The sequence below is a fragment of the Poromitra crassiceps genome (genome assembly GCF_964638095.1).
Source record: "Poromitra crassiceps genome assembly, chromosome: 13".
Lineage (NCBI taxonomy): Eukaryota > Metazoa > Chordata > Actinopteri > Beryciformes > Melamphaidae > Poromitra > Poromitra crassiceps.
The window spans coordinates 6,399,534-6,424,607 of NC_139644.1; the positions used below are offsets into that span (position 1 = coordinate 6,399,534).

The following is a 25,074-nucleotide window of genomic DNA, read 5'->3' on the forward strand; positions in this document are numbered from 1 at the left end:
TCTTGTCAGTTGTGTCGACAGAGGGAGAGAAAGAAAGTGAAACCGGCACGGAGCAAAGCACATCTGGTGTGAATGGCAGGGCTCCTGCTCGAGTGTGAAGATCACATTTACTTTTTATTAGTATTTATTTTTTTAATCTTTATTTATACACTGAGAGCAATGCTCTCTTTATTTATACAGGGGGAGTGTCACTGAGAGCAATGCTCTCTTTTTCAGGAGCGCCCTGTTCACATTCACACACACATTCACACCTGGAAGCTGACCAGTACAACCACAGTCTGATCTGTGGGCCACTGGGCAGCTCCACTGGAGCAGTTGGGGTTAAGGGCCTTGCTCAAGGGCACCTCAGTGGTGGTAATGAGGCAGGGGAAAGCACTGCTTTTCACTTTCCCCACCCAGATTTATCCTGCTCATCCCAGGGATTGAACCGGCGACCACAAGCTGGCTTCTCTAACCTATAGGCCACCACTGCCCCTACGTTAGGCGGCCCTTTCGGAGCCAGTGTGTTTGTGCCGTTAGGAACCACTTGTTTGAAGTCAGTTGGGGACAGTGAGCAGCATCAGGTGACACTAACTCAGTGACTTGTTGTGTTTCCCAGAGTGCAGCACGGCAGGGGAACCGCCTGCACATGAACGTGTATGAGACTCGGGGCCAGCCGGCACGCGTCCCCACCGCCAAGGCCAGCGGGGCGGAGCCAAAGAGAGGCTTCAGGCCCCCGCAGCACTGCCCCGCCCTCGCACAGCCCACGCAGCACTGCCCCGCCCTCACACAGCCCACGCAGCACTGCCCCGCCCTCACACAGCCCACGCAGCACTGCCCCGCCCTCACACAGCCCACGCAGCACTGCCCCGCCCTCACACAGGCAGTCAGCCGCAAGATCCAGGCGGCCGTCCCCGAGCAGGGCATGGTGAGCCAACGCCACAGGTCGTTTTAGGCACATTCTTGTTGGGACTATGGATCGGTCTGTATTACCATCTTTTCAAAAGTTCATTGATTAACCAGAGAGGGCGCTGCTACATCATTTGAGTGTTTGCCCTTGTCCCAACTCCAAGGTGATCTTGAAGGAACTGAAGGGGACCAAAGAAGAAGACAAGACTCCTCCTGCCTGGTTCACCTCCTATATGGAGAAGGTGAGAGCGGCTTAATGGAGACGTTTAGGGGTGGACAATAAGTCACCGTTATTAGTAGCGATGGGACCGATCCGATCCAATATCGGTATCAGGTGCCGATACTGACATAATTCACGGATCGGAATCGGGGATTTTTTATTTTTTTATTTTTTTGCAATCCCAGCCGTAATTTGCCCATGTATAATAATATCCTTCTTTACCTTGTATGTTTTCTTAATTTTGTCTGCTTTTTGCAAGGTATATTTAAAAAAAAATCTTTAATTGGCCAAATCTTTGCCTATACTGTATATTCAAGAAAAATATCGGTATCGGAATAATATCGGTATCGGCAGATATCCAAATTCAGGTATCGGAATCGGAGTGAAAAAATGTGGATCGGTACATCCCTAGTTATTAGCGATCGTATCGTATCGATCAAATACATTTCCGATATTTTCAATAGACATTATTTACAAGAATCAGTCATGACTCTGTGCAGCACGCTTTCATTACGCAGAATGCAATAGACTTGGCACATGTTTTTGTGACATCTGTTGTGACATAAATGGCCGTTCTTGGCCGTTTTCCCTGTGGCCTTTAAACCCTTTGCACACATTGTTTGTGGTGGTAAGGTACCAGTTCTTAACTGAGCACATAAGTACATCGGCCCACTCTTTCAATTAAACGTTATATAATGTTCTGTCAAGTAACTTTTTTTAAATTTAATCATAGTGTCTGAGCTTTGGCTTCCAGCAGATGCAAATGCTTAATCTGAGTTTGACATATATTAATCTGTTAATCTGTCCCCACTTTATCCTTAATCTCCTCCTCTGCCACCCCACCGTCTCCGCCTCTCCTTTCTCTCTCTCCTCTTCTTCCTTTCCATCGCTCCTGTGTCCACCTCTCCTCCCATCTCTCCCTCTCCTTTCTCTCTCTCCTCTTCTTCCTTTCCATCGCTCCTGTGTCCACCTCTCCTCCCATCTCTCCCTCTCCTTTCTCTCTCTCCTCTTCTTCCTTTCCATCGCTCCTGTGTCCACCTCTCCTCCCATCTCCCTCTCTGCAGTTTAAGGACCAGGTGGTGCGGGAGGCGGTGGAGAAGATCTGCCGGGAGTTCTCAGGCCAGTGCTGCATCCACAAGCCCCTGGGCGGAGGGGGAGGAGGGGGAGCCGGGTCAGGCAGGGGCGAGGCTGGAGGAGGAGTGGAGGCCCAGCAGGTCCCTGAGGTGTCCTCCTCCACCCTGCCCGGAGCACCCTCCTCATCGTCCTCCACCCCGCCCTGCTCCTCCTGCAGGGGGCAGACCACCGGAGGAGGCTACCAGTGCAGGTATCACACCTGCTCCTAACATGTGTCCTGGCCCTGTTCCCACCTGGTATTAAAGGAGAATTACGCTATTTTTCAACCTGGACCCTATTTTCTTTTTCTTTTTTTACATATAACTAAGTCATGTCAACACAAATCTTTGAAATTGATGCAGTATTTTATTGACCAAGATCGCTTCAGTGGGCAGCCGCTTTCCCCACATCTCTTGTTTCTTCTTTATTATTTTGTAACTATTCCAATCCTCACATATCCATCGTCTGGAGGTGACAGTGTGATGGAATCGCAGGGCGCATTTAGTGAAATAATTCAATGTTCATAAGATTCAGCATTGAATTCTATCTTTCGCTGTGGCGCTGATTTGAAGAAGTAGTATTTAAAATCTCAGTTAGCATGGCCACACTGAAGTATTTCAAAGCTTTATATATTAATTAATTGCAATGTGTAGTCTTCAATCAAGTCTTCAAATCTTCAAAGCTAAACACAAAACTTAAAATATCCTGTCACACTAGAGAGTCACACCTTTGCCCCCCAAAATGGTACAGTTGGCCTCATATTGGGGAAACCCTAGTGTGCATTATGAGAGTGCATGGCTGCTTTTGTTTTCCTGGTATCTGAAAGCCAAGGATGGGAGTTAGTTTCTGTTCAGCAGAACCGCATCCTCCAGGTCCTGCTGCCTGTATAAAGACATGACTGAGTCACACAGTAACTGACAGTCCTCAGCCTCTGTCTGTCTGTGTGTGTTCACTGCCCTGTCCAGGTAGGCTTCTGCACAGTTGACCGTTTTGGGAGTTTCTGTAGTTCTCTGGAGTGTGTTGTTTTTAGATGGATGCTTATCTTGGACCCAGAGGTTGTGTTAGACTTTCTCATTGTGTCATTGTCATTTTGACAGACAGGGTCATAAACATCCTGTCATAATCTATCATTACCTGTGTTAAAATGATCCTGTTGTAATCTATCATTACCTGTGATCCTATCATAATCTATCATTACCTGTGTTAAAATGATCCTGTTATAATCTGTCATTACCTGTGTTAAAATGATCCTGTTATAATCTATCATTACCTGTGTTAAAATGCTCCTGTTATAATCTATCATTACCTGTGTTAAAATGATCCTGTTATAATCTATATTTACCTGTGTTAAAATGATCCTGTTATAATCTATCATTACCTGTGTTAAAATGATCCTGTTATAATCTGTATTTACCTGTGTTAAAATGATCCTGTTATAATCTATATTTACCTGTGTTAAAATGATCCTGTTATAATCTATATTTACCTGTGTTAAAATTATCCTGTTATAATCTATCATTACCTGTGTTAAAATGCTCCTGTTATAATCTATCATTACCTGTGTTAAAATGATCCTGTTATAATCTATCATTACCTGTGTTAAAATGATCCTGTTATAATCTATCATTACCTGTGTTAAAATGATCCTGTCATAATCTATCATTACCTGTGTTAAAATGATCCTGTTATAATCTATCATTACCTGTGTTAAAATGATCCTGTTATAATCTATCATTACCTGTGTTAAAATGATCCTGTTATAATCTATATTTACCTGTGTTAAAATGATCCTGTTATAATCTATATTTACCTGTGTTAAAATGATCCTGTTATAATCTATATTTACCTGTGTTAAAATGATCCTGTTATAATCTATCATTACCTGTGTTAAAATGATCCTGTTATAATCTATCATTACCTGTGTTAAAATGATCCTGTCATAATCTATCATTACCTGTGTTAAAATGATCCTGTCATAATCTATCATTACCTGTGTTAAAATGATCCTGTTATAATCTATCATTACCTGTGTTAAAATGATCCTGTCATAATCTATCATTACCTGTGTTAAAATGATCCTGTTATAATCTATCATTACCTGTGTTAAAATGATCCTGTTATAATCTATCATTACCTGTGTTAAAATGATCCTGTTATAATCTATCATTACCTGTGTTAAAATGATAGACAGCCTTCAGATTTTCCTGTCATTGTTAAAAGAAATCTGTGAAATACGGAAAATATTTGGTTAACTGCTATCATTCCTACCACCAGTTTCTCTGTCAATAACTCTCCCTTTCTCTCATTGCTTTCCTCCCTCCATCTTCCCCCTCCCCCCCTCTCTCTCTCTCCCCCTCCCCCTCCCCCCCTCTCTCTCTCTCCCTCCCCCTCTCTCTCTCCCCCTCCCCCCCCCCCTCTCTCTCTCCCCCCTCCCTCCCTCTCTCTCTCCTCAGTGTGTGTACATCCTGTACTCTGTGTGAGCCCTGCAGTTTCTCTCATGATCCCAGTCACAACCTGGTGAGGGCCAGGACTCCTCTGTCCATCCCCGAACACGGATCTCCTGCCCCGGACCACAGCAGGTAGGAACTACGTTACTATTGCTTTCACATCTTTGTGCTCATTTCTATCAGTGGTATTAAGCATATGTGACCATTGGCAAGAACAACCGGAATTATGGGAATTGTGGTCTTAATTTTGGGACACAAACTAACAAGACCAATGAGAACGCATAAGTGTCATGTGCTACTGTGACAAAGCTTTATGCTGAAATGCAGTAGCTAAAGCAGTAAGGAAATAAAGGTGTAAGTGAGGTTATTGCCCTCCTTTTTATGCCTCCGGTGGTGATAGCAGGCCAGAGGCATTATGGATTCGGGTTGTCCGTCCGTACATCCGTCCGATGTTCGTTGACGCGATATCTGAGGAATGCCTTGACGGAATCTCTTTAAATTTGCCTCAAACGTCGACTTGGACTCAGGGATGAACTGATTAGATGTTGGTGGTCAAAGGACAAAGTTCAAGGTCACTGACCTCACGAACGCCATTCCCAAGGTCGTTGATTTCGATATCTCAGGAATGCCTTGACGGAACTTCTTCCAATTTGGCTCAAACGTCGACTTGCTTGGAAAGGATGAACTGATTAGATTTTGGTGGTCAAAGATTAAAGGTCAAGGTCACTGTGTCTGTGACCTCTCGAACGCCATTTTCAAACTCGTTAACGCGATATCTCAGGAACGCCTTGATGGAATTTCTTCGAATTTGCCTCAGATGTCGACTTGGACTCAAGGATGAACTTATAAGATTTTGGTGGTCAAAGGACAAAGGTTAAGGTCACTGTGACGTCACGAAATGCCATTTTCAAGCTTTTTGACCTAACGGAGCCTGGTTTTTTAATTAGGTCATTAGGGCCGATTAATGGCCGAACTTGCGATGCTGTACAAAGGCTGCAGCCTCCATCAGTCATCACTGCACAGGTATTCCACTAGTTTAGATAGTTGAAGCTGTACAACAGATATATTGTAAATGGAATGTCTTTTCTTGCTTGTGATCTCATTTTAGATTCAAGATTCAAGATTCAAGATTTTTATTGTCACTCCATGGTACAAGTATCACGTGTGAAATTCTTGTGCTGTGAACTCCGTTTACAACATAGTACAACTATAACAGGGCATTTGAGTGCAAAAACAACAAGAGACACAACAAGCAATAAGGCAGTATAGTGATAAGACAAGTCAGAGACAGTGGCATATTCACTGCACATAGGTGCACATGTCGTGTGCATACTTTAAACGTGCTTAAACATTTTAAATTCGGCGTATTTGACATACAGGTGCCAATAGCATATTCCTTATTAAACATACAATTAAACTTGGCGTTTTAAATTCGGCGTATTTGACATACAGGTGCAAATAGCATATTCCTTATTAAACATACAATTAAACATTAGACATACGTAATGGTAGCAGCTACAGTACGGTACAGTACGGCTACTTCACTATTTGTGTATGTTAAGGAGTCTCGTGGCCTGCGGGAAGAAACTGTTCCTCAAGCGATTTGTGCGTGCTTTTGGAACCCTGTATCTTCTCCCTGAGGGTAGCAGGGAGAACAGGCTGTTGTGGGGATGGTTTGTGTCTTTGATGATCTTCAGGGCCCTCCTGAGGCACCGCTGTTTATACAGTTCATGCAGTTCTGGCAACTCACATCCTGTTACGCGCTGGGCCGTGCGTCTCACTCTCCGTAGCGCCCTGCGGTCCATGGTGGTACAGTTCCCGTACCAGGTGGTGAAGGCTTTCAATGGTGCCTCTGTAGAAGTCCGTAAGGATTTCTGGCCTTAGCCCAAATTTCTTCAGGCGCCTGAGTCCGTGTATTCGCTGTCCGTGTATTCGCCGTGTATTCGCTTAAAGAAGACAATTTGTTCATGTCTGTGCTCCATTTGTCTCCTCTGTGCCTGAGGATGTGCATGCTCTCCCTCTGTGCCTGAGGATGTGCATGCTCTCTCCTCTGTGCTCTGCAGGTTCTACAGGCGGGGGGACCGTAGCTTCCGGAAGGCGGAGAAGCAGCGGCTGAAAGCGGAGAAGCGGCAGCTGAAGGCGGAGGTGAAGGAGATCAGGAAGCAGCTGAGGATGGAGAGGCGGGGCATACAGTGGAGCTCCTCCCACCGGGACGGAAGCTCCTCCCCCGTCCTGCTGCAGCCCCGCGCCACCCAGCACAACAGCCCCGAGTAGGTTACTGGGAAAACTGGAGGAGATTAGAAAACATAGGCAAGTTAGGTGGAGGACACACTACAGGAGAAGAAGTCGCACTCTTCAATGATCCCAACGTGCTTTTTATGAAGAAAATGATTCAGTTTAAAAAAATCCCAAGACACATAGTTCAGTTATGTTTATAGCCCCTTATCAAATAGCTTCATCACAGTTATATATATATCTACACACAACATAGGTTACCTACAGCATACATATTTGACTAGATTGTATACATTACAATACTACATGTCTTTGGACTGTGGGAGGAAACACATGCAAACTCCACACAGAAAGGGCCGGGGTGGAGATTTGAACCCACAACCTTGTTGCTGTCTAACCACTGAGCCACCAATCTGCCCAATCTGTGTGTAGCCTGACATCTCCTGGTAAAAAGCATGCTACTTGGTTGCCAGGTGATGATGTCACCTTCCCGCTAAGATCAGCCAATAGCAGATGGTAATTTCAGTAGCATGCTTTTTACCCGGCTTTACAGGGGTTTGGGTTTGGGCTTTACTCCCTCTGTAAGTACAGTTCTACGTGGTTCTGTAGCTCAATATAACACTGCTCAGTCTCCACTGGGCCACCCATGATACAAACGTAGAGTAGCCTACGTTCTAATGGTGCTGTGAGCGAGATCTTTTCCCCTACTATGGGTCTGGGATGACCACGCCCCGGACTCATTTGATTAGTCGCCGCAACTGCTTCTTCTTGAAAACGTGTGGCAAGTAAAAAGATATGGTTCAAATTAATTAATTAAATTATTTTTTGGGGCTCAAGTTGGGCTTGGGCTTGTGGCTTAATGGGTAAGGGGCTTGCCTTCCAATCTGATGACTGGGGTTCAATTCCTGGTCGAATGCATTTTTAACAAGCATTTTCCTTAAAGGGATACACCACTTTTTTTTTTAAGTTTAGCTCATTTGCCACATCCCCCCCACATAGCCAAAATACCCCCTGCCTTTACCGCCATTGTCCAAGCAGTATACAGTGAGATACAGTCGTGAAGTTAGTAATTATCGCCATAGAATGGAGGCCAATGGTATCGCTGTTAAAAATCCGCTAAAACACACATCTCACGGCGCTAAAATACATGTTGTGCTTCGGGGAGTCACCTCACGATGAAATATCAATCCAAAATGCACATAGCGGTGTCTTTGAAGGAAATAATCGTTCGTTATAATCGCACGTCATGCTTCAAAGGCGACTTGACGACGATGAGGACCGTGAGGACTCAATCACAGCAGGTCTCCGCTGATAGACTACCACGGAGATCTCTGTTACAGGCACAGGCACTTTACGCCTCCTCCTGACCAGGCGTAAGAGTTACGCCTGGGCTTAGTGAAAAGAAGGCTTAAGCCCTCTTGGTGCAACCGGCGTAGCTGTTAGGTCGTAAAGTTATGACCGACTTAGCTTATACCCATTCTTAAACCCTGTTGGTGCAACCGGCCCCTGGTGTTTAAGCGCTGTTGGCGGCTAGTGTTTTTTGGCGGTGCGCTCTGGGCGTCTCAAGCTGAAAAAAGTTCAACATTTGGAGGAAAAGCGCGCTGCTCGTCAATGTCACTCCTCCTACCTCTTCTCCTGCCAGGGGGATCTTCAACCTCCGCTGCTGCCAGAATTGCCAATAATCTGGCTTTCATGTTCACAGTGCGAACAGTCAACAATATCAAGCAGACAAAACCAGCAGGCTAGCGTCTGTGTGATCGTTGCGTCCTGAACTGTACTGCACGCGATGTCAGGGAAAAACAAAACAAAACACACAAAAAACGCTCCATGCGCTGTGTTTTGTGCGCATTGGAAGCGCTGTCGACATGATTTCCAAAGCGTTCTTATGTGAAAAACATACATCCTGTCTGCACGCCACCTCAGTCAGCTAGAAGCAGAAATGGCTGAGCTGGCAAACAGCTGACGCAGACATTTTGTGTTGCATTGTGTGTCACATTTACAATGATGTTATGGGGGAAGAGGGGAAGAGCCTGCAGGGTTTGCTGCAGCACAGATGCAGTGTGCGTGTGTGTGTGTGTGTGTGTGTGTGTGTGGGGGGGGGGGGGGGGGGGCTTCTGCGTATAGCACTAATGCAGCACAGATCCAGACAGAGCCTCTCTTGCTCCTCTCTCAGGCGTCCGAAGCGCCCCTGTCCCCTGGTGGTCCCGGCCATGACGGCTGTCTTTCTGGATGAGAACCTCCCGGACGGAACCCGCCTGCGGCCCGCGACCAAGTTTATAAAGTACTGGAAGATGAGGAACACTGGAACCATCAGCTGGAGCGCAGACACCAAGGTAAGGCTCTCTGCTGTGTCCTGCTCTACTCTGGGATTATAAACACGTAATACCCTCACTTTTCAAATGAGTGGGAGTTGTCAGCTGGAGCGCTGATAGTTTAGTACAATACTTTAGCACGTATAGTTTAGCACGAGGGCTGGGCGATATGGACCAAAGATCATATCTTGGTATTTTATACAAAATACCAACACAGCCTAATCTTGGCAGGTATGTGTTTGTATAACTGAGACTGCAATCTGCCTCCAGTATTCTTTATCATGTCATGAATAAGTAATGAAACAAACTCCAGGTCTTTTAAAGAGATCTGTATTAAAACATGAGGACCAGCTCAGTCAGCTGATCATGTCATGTGACTGCAACATGGTCTGCTTGACAATGTGAGAGTGCCTTACAATTAAAGGTTGTGAGTGTCTTTAACGGTAAAGCGTGAATGTGTTTTTATGTGTATCATTATGTTATCATTACTCGGACTACAGCTTATGACCATAATACTCAGCAGTGAGTGACTCCCATAACGCCTTGTTCTCCTCCTGCAGCTGAAGTTCATGTGGGGGAACCTGGCCGTGGGCTCTGGGGACCGCTGGAGAGAAGTGTCCGTCCCCTTCCTCCAGCCCGGACAGGTCAGATGACAAGACGAGACCAGCTTTCATTTTCTCTTATCTTGGCAAAAAAAAGTCCCTTCTTCTCACTTAGCTCATAATATGTCTTATTTTAAAAAGTCTCTTCTTCTTGTTCTTGTTCTTGTTCTTGTTCTTGTTCTTGTTCTTCTTCTTCTTCTTCTTCTTCTTCTTCTTCTTCTTCTTCTTCTTCTTCTTCTTCTTCTTCTTCTTCTTCTTCTTCTTCTTCTGCTCACATGTCTTATTTTATATTTATATATATATATATATATACCAAGTCAAGCCGTTTGGTTTCCTCTCTCCTGCTTGTGCAGGCATGGAAGAGAACGACAGCAATACGCTTCTAAATGGCTCGTTTTACTTAAAAAAACTCCCCAAATGGCACAGTGGACAAGTCGAGAGCCGTAGTTTGCACCTTGTGTAAAACGTAATTAAAATATCACCGAAGTACATCGAGTTTGAGGCGAGCGATCACCTAAAAGTAGCTAACGGCCAGCTAGCAGCCAGCTAGCAGCCAGCTAGCTAGCGCGAGACTCATCACTCATTCTTCCTTCAGAGTCTCGGATGCACGGGTCCTCTAACCACTGGGAGGTCGGCTCCAATGGCTTCACGCGATATACACGTTATCAATACACAGTTTCCAATACCGAGCGACTGCTCGACTGCTCCACAGCGCCGCCGCCGGAAGTATCGGTTCTAGATATATTTTGTAGACATTGTTACCTCCTGTCTACATTCCACTTCTATTGAATTGAAAATAAATCTAAAATTCAAGATCACAAAGTACAGTTATTTGCATTCATTTGATTCCCAATCATGACACACTGTAAGAATGATTAATATCTCATTAAAAATGCTTTGAAATGCAAAATAATGGCATTTTAAACATGCGATGCAAAGATGCGATTAATCGCAATTAACTATAGTTAATCGCAAGATTAATCGCGATTAATAAAATTAATCGTTTGACAGCCCTAATATATATATATATGTATATATATATATATATATATATATATATATATATATATATATATATATATATATATACATATACATATATATATATTAGGGCTGTCAAACGATTAATTTATATTAGGGCTGTCAAACGATTAATTTACATCATATACATATATATATATATAATATACAACAAACACATTGTTATAGTTGATAGTTATTGTTCTCGATGTGAATGGGCCTTGATCCTAACACTTTTTACTATTACGTGCTTGCAGTGTTGGTCTACAAATTGAACCTGATTCTACTTTTGCATCGGTTGCAAAGTAACAGTGTCCCTCCCTCTGTGTGTGCAGGTGGGTGTGGTGAGCGTGGCGTTGTGTGCGCCCGGTGTGGAGGGCTCCTACACGTCCCACTGGCGCCTGGCTCACGGTGGGGAGCAGTTTGGGCCCCGGGTGTGGTGCAGCATCGTGGTCGACCCTCTGGCCCCCGCCGCCATGATGGCTGACGGCATACTGGTGTCCCCCTGCGTCACGCCACAGGTGAGAGGAATCATCCTCCTGCGTCTTGCTGCATACAGTAAAGTAGTTGAAGAAATGCATGGATGCATGTATCATTAAGGGAGGGAAGGGGAAGGTAGCAGACAACACAACTAAATATGCAGGATCAGTGTTGCATGCTGCTGTCACCCTCAATCACACCACAGATAAATACACTCAGATACATAAACACATGATCACACCACAGATAAATACACTCAGATACATAAACACATGATCACACCACAGATAAATACACTCAGATACATAAACACATGATCACACCACAGATAAATACACTCAGATACATAAACACATGATCACACCACAGATAAATACACTCAGATACATAAACACATGATCGCACCACAGATAAATACACTCAGATACATAAACACATGATCACACCACAGATAAATACACTCAGATACATAAACACATGATCACACCACAGATAAATACACTCAGATACATAAACACATGATCACACCACAGATAAATACACTCAGATACATAAACACATGATCACACCACAGATAAATACACTCAGATACATAAACACATGATCACACCACAGATAAATACACTCAGATACATAAACACATGATCACACCACAGATAAATACACTCAGATACATAAACACATGATCACACCACAGATAAATACACTCAGATACATAAACACATGATCACACCACAGATAAATACACTCAGATACATAAACACATGATCACACCACAGATAAATACACTCAGATACATAAACACATGATCACACCACAGATCAATACACTCAGATACATAAACACATGATCGCACCACAGATAAATACACTCAGATACATAAACACATGATCACACCACAGATAAATACACTCAGATACATAAACACATGATCACACCACAGATAAATACACTCAGATACATAAACACATGATCACACCACAGATAAATACACTCAGATACATGAACACATGATTACACCACAGATAAATACACTCAGATACATAAACACATGATCACACCACAGATAAATACACTCAGATACATAAACACATGATCGCACCACAGATAAATACACTCAGATACATAAACACATGATCACACCACAGATAAATACACTCAGATACATAAACACATGATCACACCACAGATAAATACACTCAGATACATAAACACATGATCACACCACAGATAAATACACTCAGATACATGAACACATGATTACACCACAGATAAATACACTCAGATACATAAACACATGATTACACCACAGATAAATACACTCAGATACATAAACACATGATTACACCACAGATAAATACACTCAGATACATAAACATATGATTACACCACAGATAAATACACTCAGATACATAAACACATGATCGCACCACAGATAAATACACTCAGATACATAAACACATGATTACACCACAGATAAATACACTCAGATACATAAACACAATGCACATTCTCGGGGTGGTTAGTGATGGGACGATCTGTTTATCTCAACGTACGGCTCGTATCTGTGGTTCATGATTCAATACAAGAACGATACGATGCAAGAAATCAAAGTTTAGTGACAACAAAGTCTGACTGTGCAGAATTTTGTTTATTTCTGACACACAGATCTTTCTATCGATGTCATTGGCTGCTAGAATGTAAACAACAATTTAAAAATACTATTACAAAGTGACAATAATATAATTGGGATGTGAGACTGTTGGTCAAGCATCTCATTTGTGATTACTACAGTAGAATAACTGATGATAACACCATTTATTTTTCTGCCACACGATATGTTACACATTTTTTGTATGGCGATACATTGAATTTATTTATTTATTTATTTATATCTATCTATATATCTATCTATACAGTCTCTCTTTCTTTCTCTCTCTCTTTCTCTCTCTCTCTCGTCCCATCCCTGCTCAGAGTGTGTGTATGTGCTCAGAGTGTGTGTATGTGCTCAGAGTGTGTGTATGTGCTCAGAGTGTGTGTATGTGCTCAGAGTGTGTGTATGTGCTCAGAGTGTGTGTATGTGCTCAGAGTGTGTGTATGACTTTTGTGACAGTGTTTTGTTTGATGCTGTTCTGTCTGCAGGGGAAGAACCCAGCGACTAAGGATGGAAAAGCCTGTGCAACTTCTCGGGACCAGCCTCTGATGTCAGTGGACCAAGAGGAGTACTACATCCCATCTGTTGACTTGCTTACTGCACAGGTGAGCTGATGCTTTCATAGTGTAGAATAGACAAATCATTCTCAACTCTTTTCATATCAACGTACCTCTAATTCCATCAGAGCCACATACCCTATTTGATGAGCTTTTATCTTCTGGATCCAAATCTGAGAATATCTTTATTGTGAGATATGCTTTGGTTCAGATCTGTATTGCAGGTGGAGATAACAGTGGAACTATGATCAAAACAGTCATTCTTCTACAGTCTCTAATTGTGTTCACTTCTTGTAAATGATATAATGCTGAAGTTGAACAATTCATCAATCTGCCGGGAAAACCCCCGGCTGGAGCCACCTCTCAAGGACCCTGGAACCACTGGAACAGCTTTGGGAAAACTGATAAGCTCCTGCACTACTGATATATGTTTTTTCGCTCTTCGATCTTGTGTCATTTAAAGGAACTTTTTCTTGAGACTTTGTTGTGCGGCAAGAATCAACCCTTTGCAGTAGAATAGAGTATTATACTACTACAGTACTACCAGTAGTATAATATTGTGAGCATGTTCTTGGTGTTTTCAGACCTGCTGCCCTCTAGTGGTTTCCGCCCATGCTACTGTACATAGCTTGCAGCGGACCTCACAGCAAGAAGGTCCCGGGTTCGAACCCCGGTCCCTTCCAGGTCCTTTCTGTGTGGAGTTTGCATGTTCTTCGCGGGTGCTCTGGTTTCCTCCCACCACCTAAAGACATGTATGTTAGGGTTAATACTCCTGCCAATGCCCCTAAGCAAGGCACTGGCAAAAGAACTGGAGTTGGTCCCCGGGCGCTGCACTGCGGCTGCCCACTGCTCCTAGTTCTAGGAAGGTTCCTAGTAGAGGATGAGTCAAATCAAATGCAGAGGGATGAATTTCCCCACGGGGATAAAATAAAGGATAAGTTAACTATCTAGCACTTACTCATGACCATGGTGTGAAATTCAAAATGTATTTGTGGTTATCTGTCAGGACCTGCTGTCCTTTGAGCTGCTGGACATCAACATCGTCCAGGAGCTGGAGAGCGTCCCAAACAACACTCCTGCTGGTAAGACCCCTCACAACCAGTACAGCTCACAACACACTTGCTATGAAATACAATAGCATTTGCATGAAGGCAGAGTACAAATACATGAAAGAACTATATTATAAAGCCAACTATGTAAAACTATATAAAAACAAACAAAAACATGGGATAAAATGACATGGCAGAAACATGGCAGAAGGGGAAGACAACAACTAACATATGTGGACACTTTAAGGCGAGACACCGGGCTGACTGCAGGCGAGGGAGGAATGGAGATCCATCATTGCCCGAGGAACCCACTGGACCTGATAATGGAAACAGTGGTCTCAGTAGCCTAGGGCCTGTGTCCACCTAGCGTCTTTTTCCGACGTTAAACGCTGGGAGTGCGCTGGGGAGCGCTGATCCCAGCGCACAATATACAAGGAAGCAGTCTGAAACTAACGTTAGTTCAGTGCGGTAGTAGCTTGATAGCTGACAGCTAGCAAGCTAACAACACAGGTAGGCTACGCTATTAAAAGCAGTAAGCACAACACTTACCAGAAATATTAAGTGTCTAGCCAATCTGCTCCCACAATTGAGCCTTTCTGTCTCTGTTGCGATAGTTTCTCCATATGATTAGTTGCCAGAAAAGGAGCACCCGACACCAGCGTCTTTCTGAAAAGTTAAATTATTCTCAGCTGGGAGTGCTGAGAGCCGGTGCACAAAAACGGCGGAGTGCTCTGAAAATAGACGCTGGGTGCAGCGCACTTTCTCTAGACGTCCGTGTGTGCTCGCATACGCTCTCCCCCCATTGGAAACAACTGAAAAAAGACGCTGGACCTGAGGAAAAGACGCTAGGTGGACACAGGCCCTAATGGTTAATGAATAGGTCTACCATGCAAACTATGGTAAATGGCCTGCATTTATATAACGCTTTTATCCAAAGCGCTTTACAATCAGTAGGTACTTTCACTCATTCATACACCGATGGCGGCAGGCTACCACGCAGGGTGCTGGCACACCATCAGGAGCAATTTGGGGTTCAGTATCTTGCCCAAGGACACTTCGACATTCAGACTGGAGGAGGCGGGAATCGAACCACCGACCTCTTTTATCCAAAGTGATTAGTGGACCTCCTCCTCCTCCTACCTCCTGAGCTACAGCTGCCCTAACTCTAGTTCTTCTCAGCAGCAAAACTTGAGGAGGCGCAGTAGTGCAGTGGTAGCACTATCGCCTCAAAGCGAGAAGGTCATGGGTCTTCTTGCATGTTTCTTAGTGGGGGTTCTTATATGGAGGAAGACCCAGGGGAGCACATGGAGAACATGAGGAAGACCCAGGGGAGCACATGGAGAACATGAGGAAGACCCAGGGGAGCACATGGAGAACATGGGGAAGACCCAGGGGAGCACATGGAGAACATGAGGAAGACCCAGGGGAGCACATGGAGAACATGAGGAAGACCCAGGGGAGCACATGGAGAACAAGAGGAAGACCCAGGGGAGCACATGGAGAACACGAGGAAGACCCAGGGGAGCACATGGAGAACACGAGGAAGACCCAGGGGAGCACATGGAGAACATGAGGAAGACCCAGGGGAGCACATGGAGAACATGAGGAAGATCCAGGGGAGCACATGGAGAACATGAGGAAGACCCAGGGAAGCACATGGAGAACATGAGGAAGACCCAGGGGAGCACATGGAGAACACGAGGAAGACCCAGGGGAGCACATGGAGAACATGAGGAAGACCCAGGGGAGCACATGGAGAACACGAGGAAGACCCAGGGGAGCACATGGAGAACATGAGGAAGACCCAGCTAGGGGAGCACATGGAGAACATGAGGAAGACCCAGGGGAGCACATGGAGAACATGAGGAAGACCCAGGGGAGCACATGGAGAACATGAGGAAGACCCAGGGGAGCACATGGAGAACATGAGGAAGACCCAGGGGAGCACATGGAGAACATGAGGAAGACCCAGGGGAGCACATGGAGAACACGAGGAAGACCCAGGGGAGCACATGGAGAACATGAGGAAGACCCAGGGGAGCACATGGAGAACACGAGGAAGACCCAGGGGAGCACATGGAGAACACGAGGAAGACCCAGGGGAGCACATGGAGAACATGAGGAAGACCCAGGGAAGCACATGGAGAACATGAGGAAGATCCAGGGAAGCACATGGAGAACATGAGGAAGACCCAGGGGAGCACATGGAGAACACGAGGAAGACCCAGGGGAGCACATGGAGAACACGAGGAAGACCCAGGGGAGCACATGGAGAACACGAGGAAGACCCAGGGGAGCACATGGAGAACATGAGGAAGACCCAGGGAAGCACATGGAGAACATGAGGAAGACCCAGGGGAGCACATGGAGAACACGAGGAAGACCCAGGGGAGCACATGGAGAACATGCAAACTCCACACAGAAATGCCCCTTCTTACCAGATAGCCCACCAATCACCATTGATCGACTACCTTGATTTCAATAGATCCACTGTCTGCCTTCCCTCCACCCAGACATGACTCCCTGCATGTCCCCGCTGCCCCACGAGGCCCACCTGCAGGACAAGAGCAGTCCCTCTCTGGGTCTGATCCAGGAAGAGAGCGAGGTCGTCACTAGCATTATGGGTAATGGAGTTTCCTATTCATTCATTTTGGTTTGTGGAGGAACTAAACTCCAAACTCTGCCGAAAGCCCGACAGCTAATGGTAAAAAAAAAGGAAGCATGTAGCTGACCATAGAGTGCCTAAAAGTCACACCCTCTTCTGCGTTCTGTATACCTCATTCAGACCTCATGCCCCGCCCCCAGGCAAATGTTCTATGTGTTTTATTTTTATTTCTGCAGGCAATTAAAACCAGAATGCAGATCAAGGAAAACAACAGAAGACTGCCGGTAGAGACAGGAAACCCTCTTGGGCTTATCCTGGGGCTTATCCTGGGGCTTATCCTGGGTCCTATCCTGGGGCTTATCCTGGGGCTTATCCTGGGTCCTATCCTGGGGCTTATCCTGGGGCTTATCCTGGGTCTTATCCTGGGTCCTATCCTGGGGCTTATCCTGGGGCTTATCCTGGGGCTTATCCTGGGGCTTATCCTGGGTCTCTACCTGAGAAATTAAACCTATATTGATAATAATCCAGACAAAGCAAATCAATGCCAATAGATAGATCATGATCTACCGGTAGATCAATAAGTAGCTCGCCAAAGAAATACAAAATGTTGTTGTTTTTTCTTGAATGCATGAACTAAATCCCACTCATGTATAGCTACTGTAACTCAGTATCTACAGTATTTAACATGATTAAATAATGTTAAATAATATAATACTGTTAAAATGTGCTAAAAATGTACTTGTGTGGGGGACAAGGGCAAAATAAGTTTGATTAATATTTGTTGTAAGTAGCTCTCATCCTAAAACAGTTTGGGCAGCCCTGCTCTATGGTCTCTCGTAATTCATCTTGTAGCCGAATCCTTTGGTTTGTAAGTCAAACTCTTTCTAGAAGGGTTTTAACAAACATCAATGGAAACATTAATGGGGAAATTCGCTTCTTAGGTCCCATGCGTAACCCGGAAGAGGATGTGACGCAGACACTCTATTGGCTGATTTTTGAAAATGGGTAATGCATGAGTTTCTTCCCTTTCCGTCAGATGTGCCCCAGGGGGCGGGGTCTGGATCAGAAGTGGGCGGAGTCCCGGCCCAGGAGGAAGGGGACGATGACATCAGCGGGACTCAGTTTGTGTGTGAGACCGTGATGCGATCCTTGACCCTGGAGGAGGCTCCAGACCACACCCCCCTCAGAGCCACCCGCCCCAGCACAGGGAAAGGTCAGTCAGCTATGGAATGTAGGGGATTAAAAAGTCTTGAAATGTCCTCAATAGGGGCGTCCGGGTAGTGCAGCAGTAGATTCCCTGCCTACCAACATGAGGGTCGCAGGTTCGAGCCCCCGTGTTACCTTTGCCGTGGTCGGGCATCCATACCATACAGGCACAATTTGGCGGGTGGGAACCGGGATTAATCGTGCCTTCCTTTATAACTGGGAACTGGTAATCTTACGACTTCAAAGGTCATGAGCTGGGTGGTGACGTCACCAGAGCTGGTATTTCCCATTCCAAACTCGTAGGAGCCTCAGCAGCCCCGACCTCAAAAATCCAAGATGGCTGCAACAGTAGTTATAATCGTAGTAATGTTGTTTAGCACTTCTGTTTTGTTTGTGTCTCATTAAATCAGCTGTACACACAGCACTGCCTAACTTCTATCTGTGTGGACATGTTGCTGCAGGGTTTGTATGCTCAAAATGCCGTGAAATGCCTTGTTATCAACTGTCATTGCTAACAATGGCTAGCCTGGCTAGCGACTGGATCTGACCAATGAACAGTGAACTTCCCAGCTCAAGTTTTCTGCAAATGGAATTTTTGAGTTGTTTTTATATGCATGTTTCTCTGTTTTACATGGAAGAAAAGTATTTAAAAAATATGATTGGTTATAAGTACTGGCAAATATTGCTGATGAAATGTCTATTCAAAAAGTGTTTTAGAATAAAAGGTCTACACCCTGAAACATGTTCCAAAGGTGTATGGATTTCTTAACCCCCATGTTGTGATATGTGGAGCTGTCTGGATTCTTTTGGATTTGTGTTGACCTTTTTAACCTCTGTGTAACAAGCTCATCCCAATGAGTCTCATGTTCACTGTAAGGATTCATCATGCTTTTCCTGCTTCCTGCCAGTGGTGCGGCCGGCAGCGCAGGGTGGCTCCGCCTCCTGTGGGAGGAGTAAAACGCTGAAGACAGAGAGCAGTCCAGAGAGCAGCCCCAGCAGCTCCAACGCCCCCCTGAAGACGTCTCTGCCTGCTCCGCTCAAAGCCTTGCTGCCGGCCCCTCTGTCGGTGGCCCCACCCCCTCTGACGGTGGCCCCACCCCCTCTGTCAGTGGCCCCACCCCCTCTGTCGGGGGCCCCGGCCCCTCCTCCGGTGGCCCCGGGGCCCGCCCCCAGCTCAGCCCCGCTCTCCGCTCCGCCCCGGGTGTCTACGCTGCAGGAGCACAGGGTCACAGGTGAGCTTGTGTCTACGCTGCAGGAGCACAGGGTCACAGGTGAGCTTGTCTTTACTGGAAGCTCACTAGTGTGGTTTTTCCATACCTGGCCCGGCCTCGCACGAGAGAACGAGTTACAGGCATGGCTGGCCCAGTGCGGGTGGGGATTTGTATTTAGAACTGCAATCGACAAAAAATGTATCGACAACTATTTTGATCATTGATTAATCATTCTAAGTATTTAAAAAAATCGAATCTATAGATTCTGATTGAAACTGATCAACTGTATTGATTTGGATACAGACGAGGGCGTGGAGTCAGATATCGAGAGCATCTGTGTGGAGCCAAGCGGGAAGGAGGGAGAGGAGGAGGAGGGAGAGGAGAAGAGGAGGAGTCGCTCCTCCTCTGCCTCCTCAGAGGATTACATCATCATCCTTCCGGACTGCTTTGACACCAGCCGACCACTAGGGGAGTCCATGTACAGGTAGGTACGCGCGCGCACACACACACACACACACACACACACACACACAAACAAACACTAGTTTAAACAAACAGAATCCAGGAGGTCTTGCTTGACCCTGATGAAGACCTAGTAGGTCGGTATGCGTTGGTCTGTTTATTTGTCTTGTGCTCGACAATTAATTAAATATTATTTTTCATTTGAAGACGGAGAGCCTTCGTTTTATTCCATGGTTGTCTGCATCAAAACCTGTGGACTGACATCAAGCAAGACCTCCTGGACCACCTGGGCATACCGCTCACCTCGGCGTACCGCTCACCTAGGCATATGGGAAACAATGAGGGCTAGTTCATCTGTTGGGGAAGCAAACGTTTCCTGAGGTTGAAAATGATAAATCAATTCCTGGAATGTTTTCACAACTGCCTGATGACATCACAGTCGAGCAGTTGTGTGACAGAATTTCCAGTTGAGTGACATCACTTCACACACACACACCCTCTTCCTCGTTGGCTCGGGTTTCAATCATGTTTACCCCTCTGTCTGTCTGTCTGTCTCTCTCTCTCACACACACACACACACACACACACACACACACACACACACACAATATAGGTGTGTGTGTAAGAAGAACACATATTCTCATTCTCTCTATAATTGCCCTTCCTTGTCTCACTCCAGCTCGGCTCTGTCCCAGCCTGGTGACGTCCCGGCTGAGACCCCCACGGATCCAGATACGCCCTCTTCTGACGGGCCGGGCCGGACTACCCCGGAGGGGGAGCAGGGAGAGGCGGAGGAGCCCGGCGCGGGCCCGGGGAGGTCCAGCGTGTCCGGGACTAGCAGTGCTAACGACATGCTGTGCACCTCTCAGACGCTGGACGACGAGCCGCTGACGCCTGAAGTGGTGGCTCCGCCCAAAGCCATCCTCACACCCAGGTCAGCTGACTCTTAACACACCCAGGTCAGCTGACTTTTAACACACCCAGGTCAGCTGACTCTTAACACACCCAGGTCAGCTGACTTTTAACACACCCAGGTCAGCTGACTCTTAACACACTCTTAACACACCCAGGTCAGCTGACACTAACACACCCAGGTCAGCTGACACTAACACACCCAGGTCAGCTGACACTAACACAACCAGGTCAGCTGACACTCACACACCCAGGTCAGCTGACACTAAAGCCCCTTTCAGACATGCCTTCAATAGTATATGCAAATGAACATGCCTGGACCGAGAGCTCCCCTTCATTCACAGAACTTCCTGGTCCAAATTATGTCAATTTGGATCAGTTTTGCCATGATGTCACTATTACTATTAATAGTAGAGAGAAGCGTCTGCACATGCACTATGCAAACCAGGTGCTAGACCAGGGGTGGGCAATTATTTTTCATGGGGGGCCACATGAGAAACCCAGATTGTTGCCGGGGGCCGAACAAATATTGTCATGCTGTAACCCATGGATGGGTAACTTTGATGATAGAGAGGGCCACAAAAAATGTCCTCGCTACCAGGTTTTGCTGAGGGCCGAACGGCGCCAGCGTGAAAAATTTGGTGCATTTGAAGCCACGTTTAGAGGAATAACTAATTTTAAATTAACAGTTGTGATGTCATTATTCAGTCTTAACCACCAATATTTCATCCTTTTCTCACTCACTCCTATGTCACCACCTGCTCTCAGGGCTTGAAATTAACTTTTTTGACCACCTGCCAATATGGCTGCTAGATTTTAAAGTTACCAGCCAATTAGAATTTCCACTAGCCAAAATGTTTTTCTTGAAATAAATCAGAATATGAGTGGGTTAATTTAAGCATAAGTATCAGTAAGTGGCCCGGGATGATCAAAGCCTGTGTTGAGGGTCACACCAACAAAAATGCTGTCTTGAAGCTAAATAAATCCAAAACCAATGAGTTAATTATTTAAATTTCTAATTCAATGTAGCCTTTTAGTCATAAAGATTATTGAAAGATATTCCATATTCCAGACTGAATTGCTATAACAGAAGTGGAGTATTGGCCAGAATGACATGAACATTTGGACACTTATTCAGCGGGTATCTTGCATGTTGCGTTCAGGTGCAGTGTAAAAAAAAAAAAAAAAAAAAAAAATTGCAATTCCATCGCGGGCCACACAGGTGGCGCCCACGGGCCGCATCGTAGTTTGCCCATGTATGTGCTAGACTAACAAGGCTATACGTTGAAAAGGAAAAAAGTCTGCACTCTGGAGCATACTTAAGACTTAGAGGAGTTTTATTGATAACGTTTCGGTTCAACAACCTTTCTGATGAAGGTTGTTGAACCGAAACGTTCTCAATAAAACTCATCTAAGTCTTAAGTATGCTCCAGAGTGCAGACTTTTTTCCTTTTCAACTATTACTATTAATATCACTATCACTTTGATTATAGCTCTCTCTACCATCATTCTCAGAACTTCCTGGACCAAATTACATTATTATGACATCATTTTTGGACCAGGAAGTTGTGTGAATGAACGTGGAGCTCTCGGTGCAGGTAAGATGGAGGGAAGTTAAACATGATTCATTTGCATAATACTACTGATTTTGTAATGATACAAAGCTGGTTGAAAATGGCCAAAGTGATTATTCAAATCAAAGTGCTGTCAGGGTGTTTTATTTCACACTGGGAATGACCATGGCTCCATTAGAACAGAGCTTTTCAATGTGGGCTCCAGCAAACTGATTCTTCAACTTCAGAATTATTTCATGTGTTTGATTATAGTTTCAGTGTTCTCTCTCTGTACAGATACTCATGGAATTCTGAATAGAATCATATCTGACGTTCGGAATATTCTCAGATTTGCGTCTGAGAGATGGAATCTCATGAAATAGGGGTCCGTGGTCCTAATGTGGACTAAATACGAAAAATGCATGAAACAGTTGAATTTGGCTTCCTGAAAGCTGATGCTGAAATCAGTGATACTCAACTGGCGGCCCGCGGGCCACATGCGGCCCGTGGGCGCCCCCTGTGTGGCCCGCGATGGAATTTTTTTTTTTTTTTTTTTTACAGTGCACCTGAACGCAACATGCAAGATACCCGCTGAATAAGGCCATGTTCAGACTAGGAGGCCAAATCTGATTTGTGAACTTTAGTGACCTATTAATGACTTTATCCAGATTGGTTTTATGAGTCTGGACGCTCCAAGTCTGATTTGTGTCACTTGTCCCAAACCACATATGGAGGTAGTTTCCAATCAGCTTTCAACTGATGTGACTTGAGTGCGGACACGCAGATCCACCAAATCTGATTTGAACGTCACTCGCAACTCGTCATCAAATGCTTCTGCGCAGGAAAACCATGTCACCAACGTACGTATTTACTGACGCCCACGTCTTTACCATAGAAACCCATGCAGATAGGCTGTTTAGGTCTGGACACACAGATCCGACTTGAGAATCAGATTTGTGGCAGTGCGGACACACTCCCAAATCAGATTTGGGAAACCAATCAAGATAATGATGATTAATGACTTTATCAGCAAATCGGATTTGCCTGTAATGTGAACATGGCCTAAGTGTCCAAATGTTCATGTCATTCTGGCCAATACTCCACTTCTGTTATAGCATTTCAGTCTGGAATATGGAATATCTTTCAATAATCTATGATTTAGCTGCTAAATTGTCAAATACCGCCGTCTGCTCGCTACCCAGGCACTTATATATGTACTTAACCTAACTAACTATCCGGTGTGCACAACATTGTCAGACTAAACTCCGGCTGACACCCCAAAAACCTACAATCCGCTACAGAAAAATGTATATTGATTGTTTATTAACTGGCCCCTGGCCTTCTATCATTTCACGAAAGTGGCCCCCGGGCAAAGCAAGTTGACTATCCCTGCTCTAAATGAATGATCATGTAAGATGTGTTGTGTGTTGTGCAGTTAGTTGACATTCATCTCATGCTGTTGTTGTTGTTGTTGTTGTTGTTGTTGTTGTTGGTGATGGTGATGGTGGTGTTGTTGGTGATGGTGGTGTGGGTGGTGTTGTTGTGCAGTCCAGAGAGCAGTGGACAGACAGACACTGATGCTGATGCTGCTGCAGAGGGAGGAGCAGAGCGCCCTGAACTGTACCAGACTGAGGATGGTAAAGCACACGCACACACGCACGCACGCACGCACACGCACACACACACACACACACATGCACGCACGCACGCACACACACACGCACACACACACACACGCACACATACACAGGGGATACAGTCACACGCACACACACACACACACACACACATACACAGGGGATACAGTCACACGCACACACACACACACATAGACAGGGGATACATTCACACACACTTCTCGCAGTTTGGTGATCAAAGCGTATTGGTTGACAGGAATCATGTGTTTGTGTATGTGGTTATCATGTGCTGTTTAAAGCTATTCCTTCATACTCACATGCTTCATCTGAAACAGTGTGTCTTTGTTCATCTGCCTCTGTGTGTGTGTGTGTGTGTGTGTGTGTGTGTGTGTGTGTGTGTGTGTGTGTGTGTGTGTGTGTGTGTGTATGTGTGTGTATGTGTGTGTGTATGATGGATTTTTTCTTGTATCCCAGGATCTGGTCCTGGCCAAACGCCCACAGACGAGACCGAAGCTGCTGAAGACGCAGAGCAAGAAAACCCAGAGGACCCCAGGTCTCTCTCTCTCTCTCTCTCTCTCTCCCTGTCTCTCTCACTCTCTCTCTCGCTCTCTCTCTCTCACACACACACACAAACACACACACACAATAGAGGGTATGCACGTGACATCAAAAAAGGCAGAGGTCACTGCGGGGTCACGCCCACTGAGTGGCAGCCATTCAGCTTGAATGCAGTAATCAGCCTAGATAAATTACACCTGCTGCTCCAAACAACAGGGAGGAACCTGCTGAATGTTTTGCCACTCAGTCCCAAATGAGGGGGTGGACTGTGGGGAATAGTGTGATCCTTCCACACGCTACGTTCTGCCGCTGAAACTCCTCGCTGTCAGGTGTAAAAGAAGCGGCTGGCGACT

The 25,074-nt window shown here is 45.4% G+C and overlaps 1 protein-coding gene across 1 annotated transcript in view; it reads left to right on the forward strand.

Annotated features, from left to right (window-relative positions):
- LOC310787897 (next to BRCA1 gene 1 protein-like) overlaps window positions 1-25,074 on the forward strand; it is a gene marked incomplete at its 5' end in the record, with an annotated part of 44,061 nt that overhangs the window by 10,281 nt on the left and 8,706 nt on the right. The window contains 17 exon segments of the mRNA XM_083649351.1: window positions 599-907; window positions 1,053-1,130; window positions 2,173-2,432; window positions 4,675-4,800; window positions 6,732-6,938; window positions 9,077-9,236; window positions 9,776-9,859; window positions 11,173-11,358; window positions 13,460-13,576; window positions 14,535-14,610; window positions 17,091-17,201; window positions 18,219-18,395; window positions 19,297-19,620; window positions 19,903-20,083; window positions 20,741-20,995; window positions 24,075-24,163; window positions 24,638-24,716. Coding sequence (XP_083505477.1) covers window positions 599-907; window positions 1,053-1,130; window positions 2,173-2,432; window positions 4,675-4,800; window positions 6,732-6,938; window positions 9,077-9,236; window positions 9,776-9,859; window positions 11,173-11,358; window positions 13,460-13,576; window positions 14,535-14,610; window positions 17,091-17,201; window positions 18,219-18,395; window positions 19,297-19,620; window positions 19,903-20,083; window positions 20,741-20,995; window positions 24,075-24,163; window positions 24,638-24,716 — 2,819 coding nt within the window.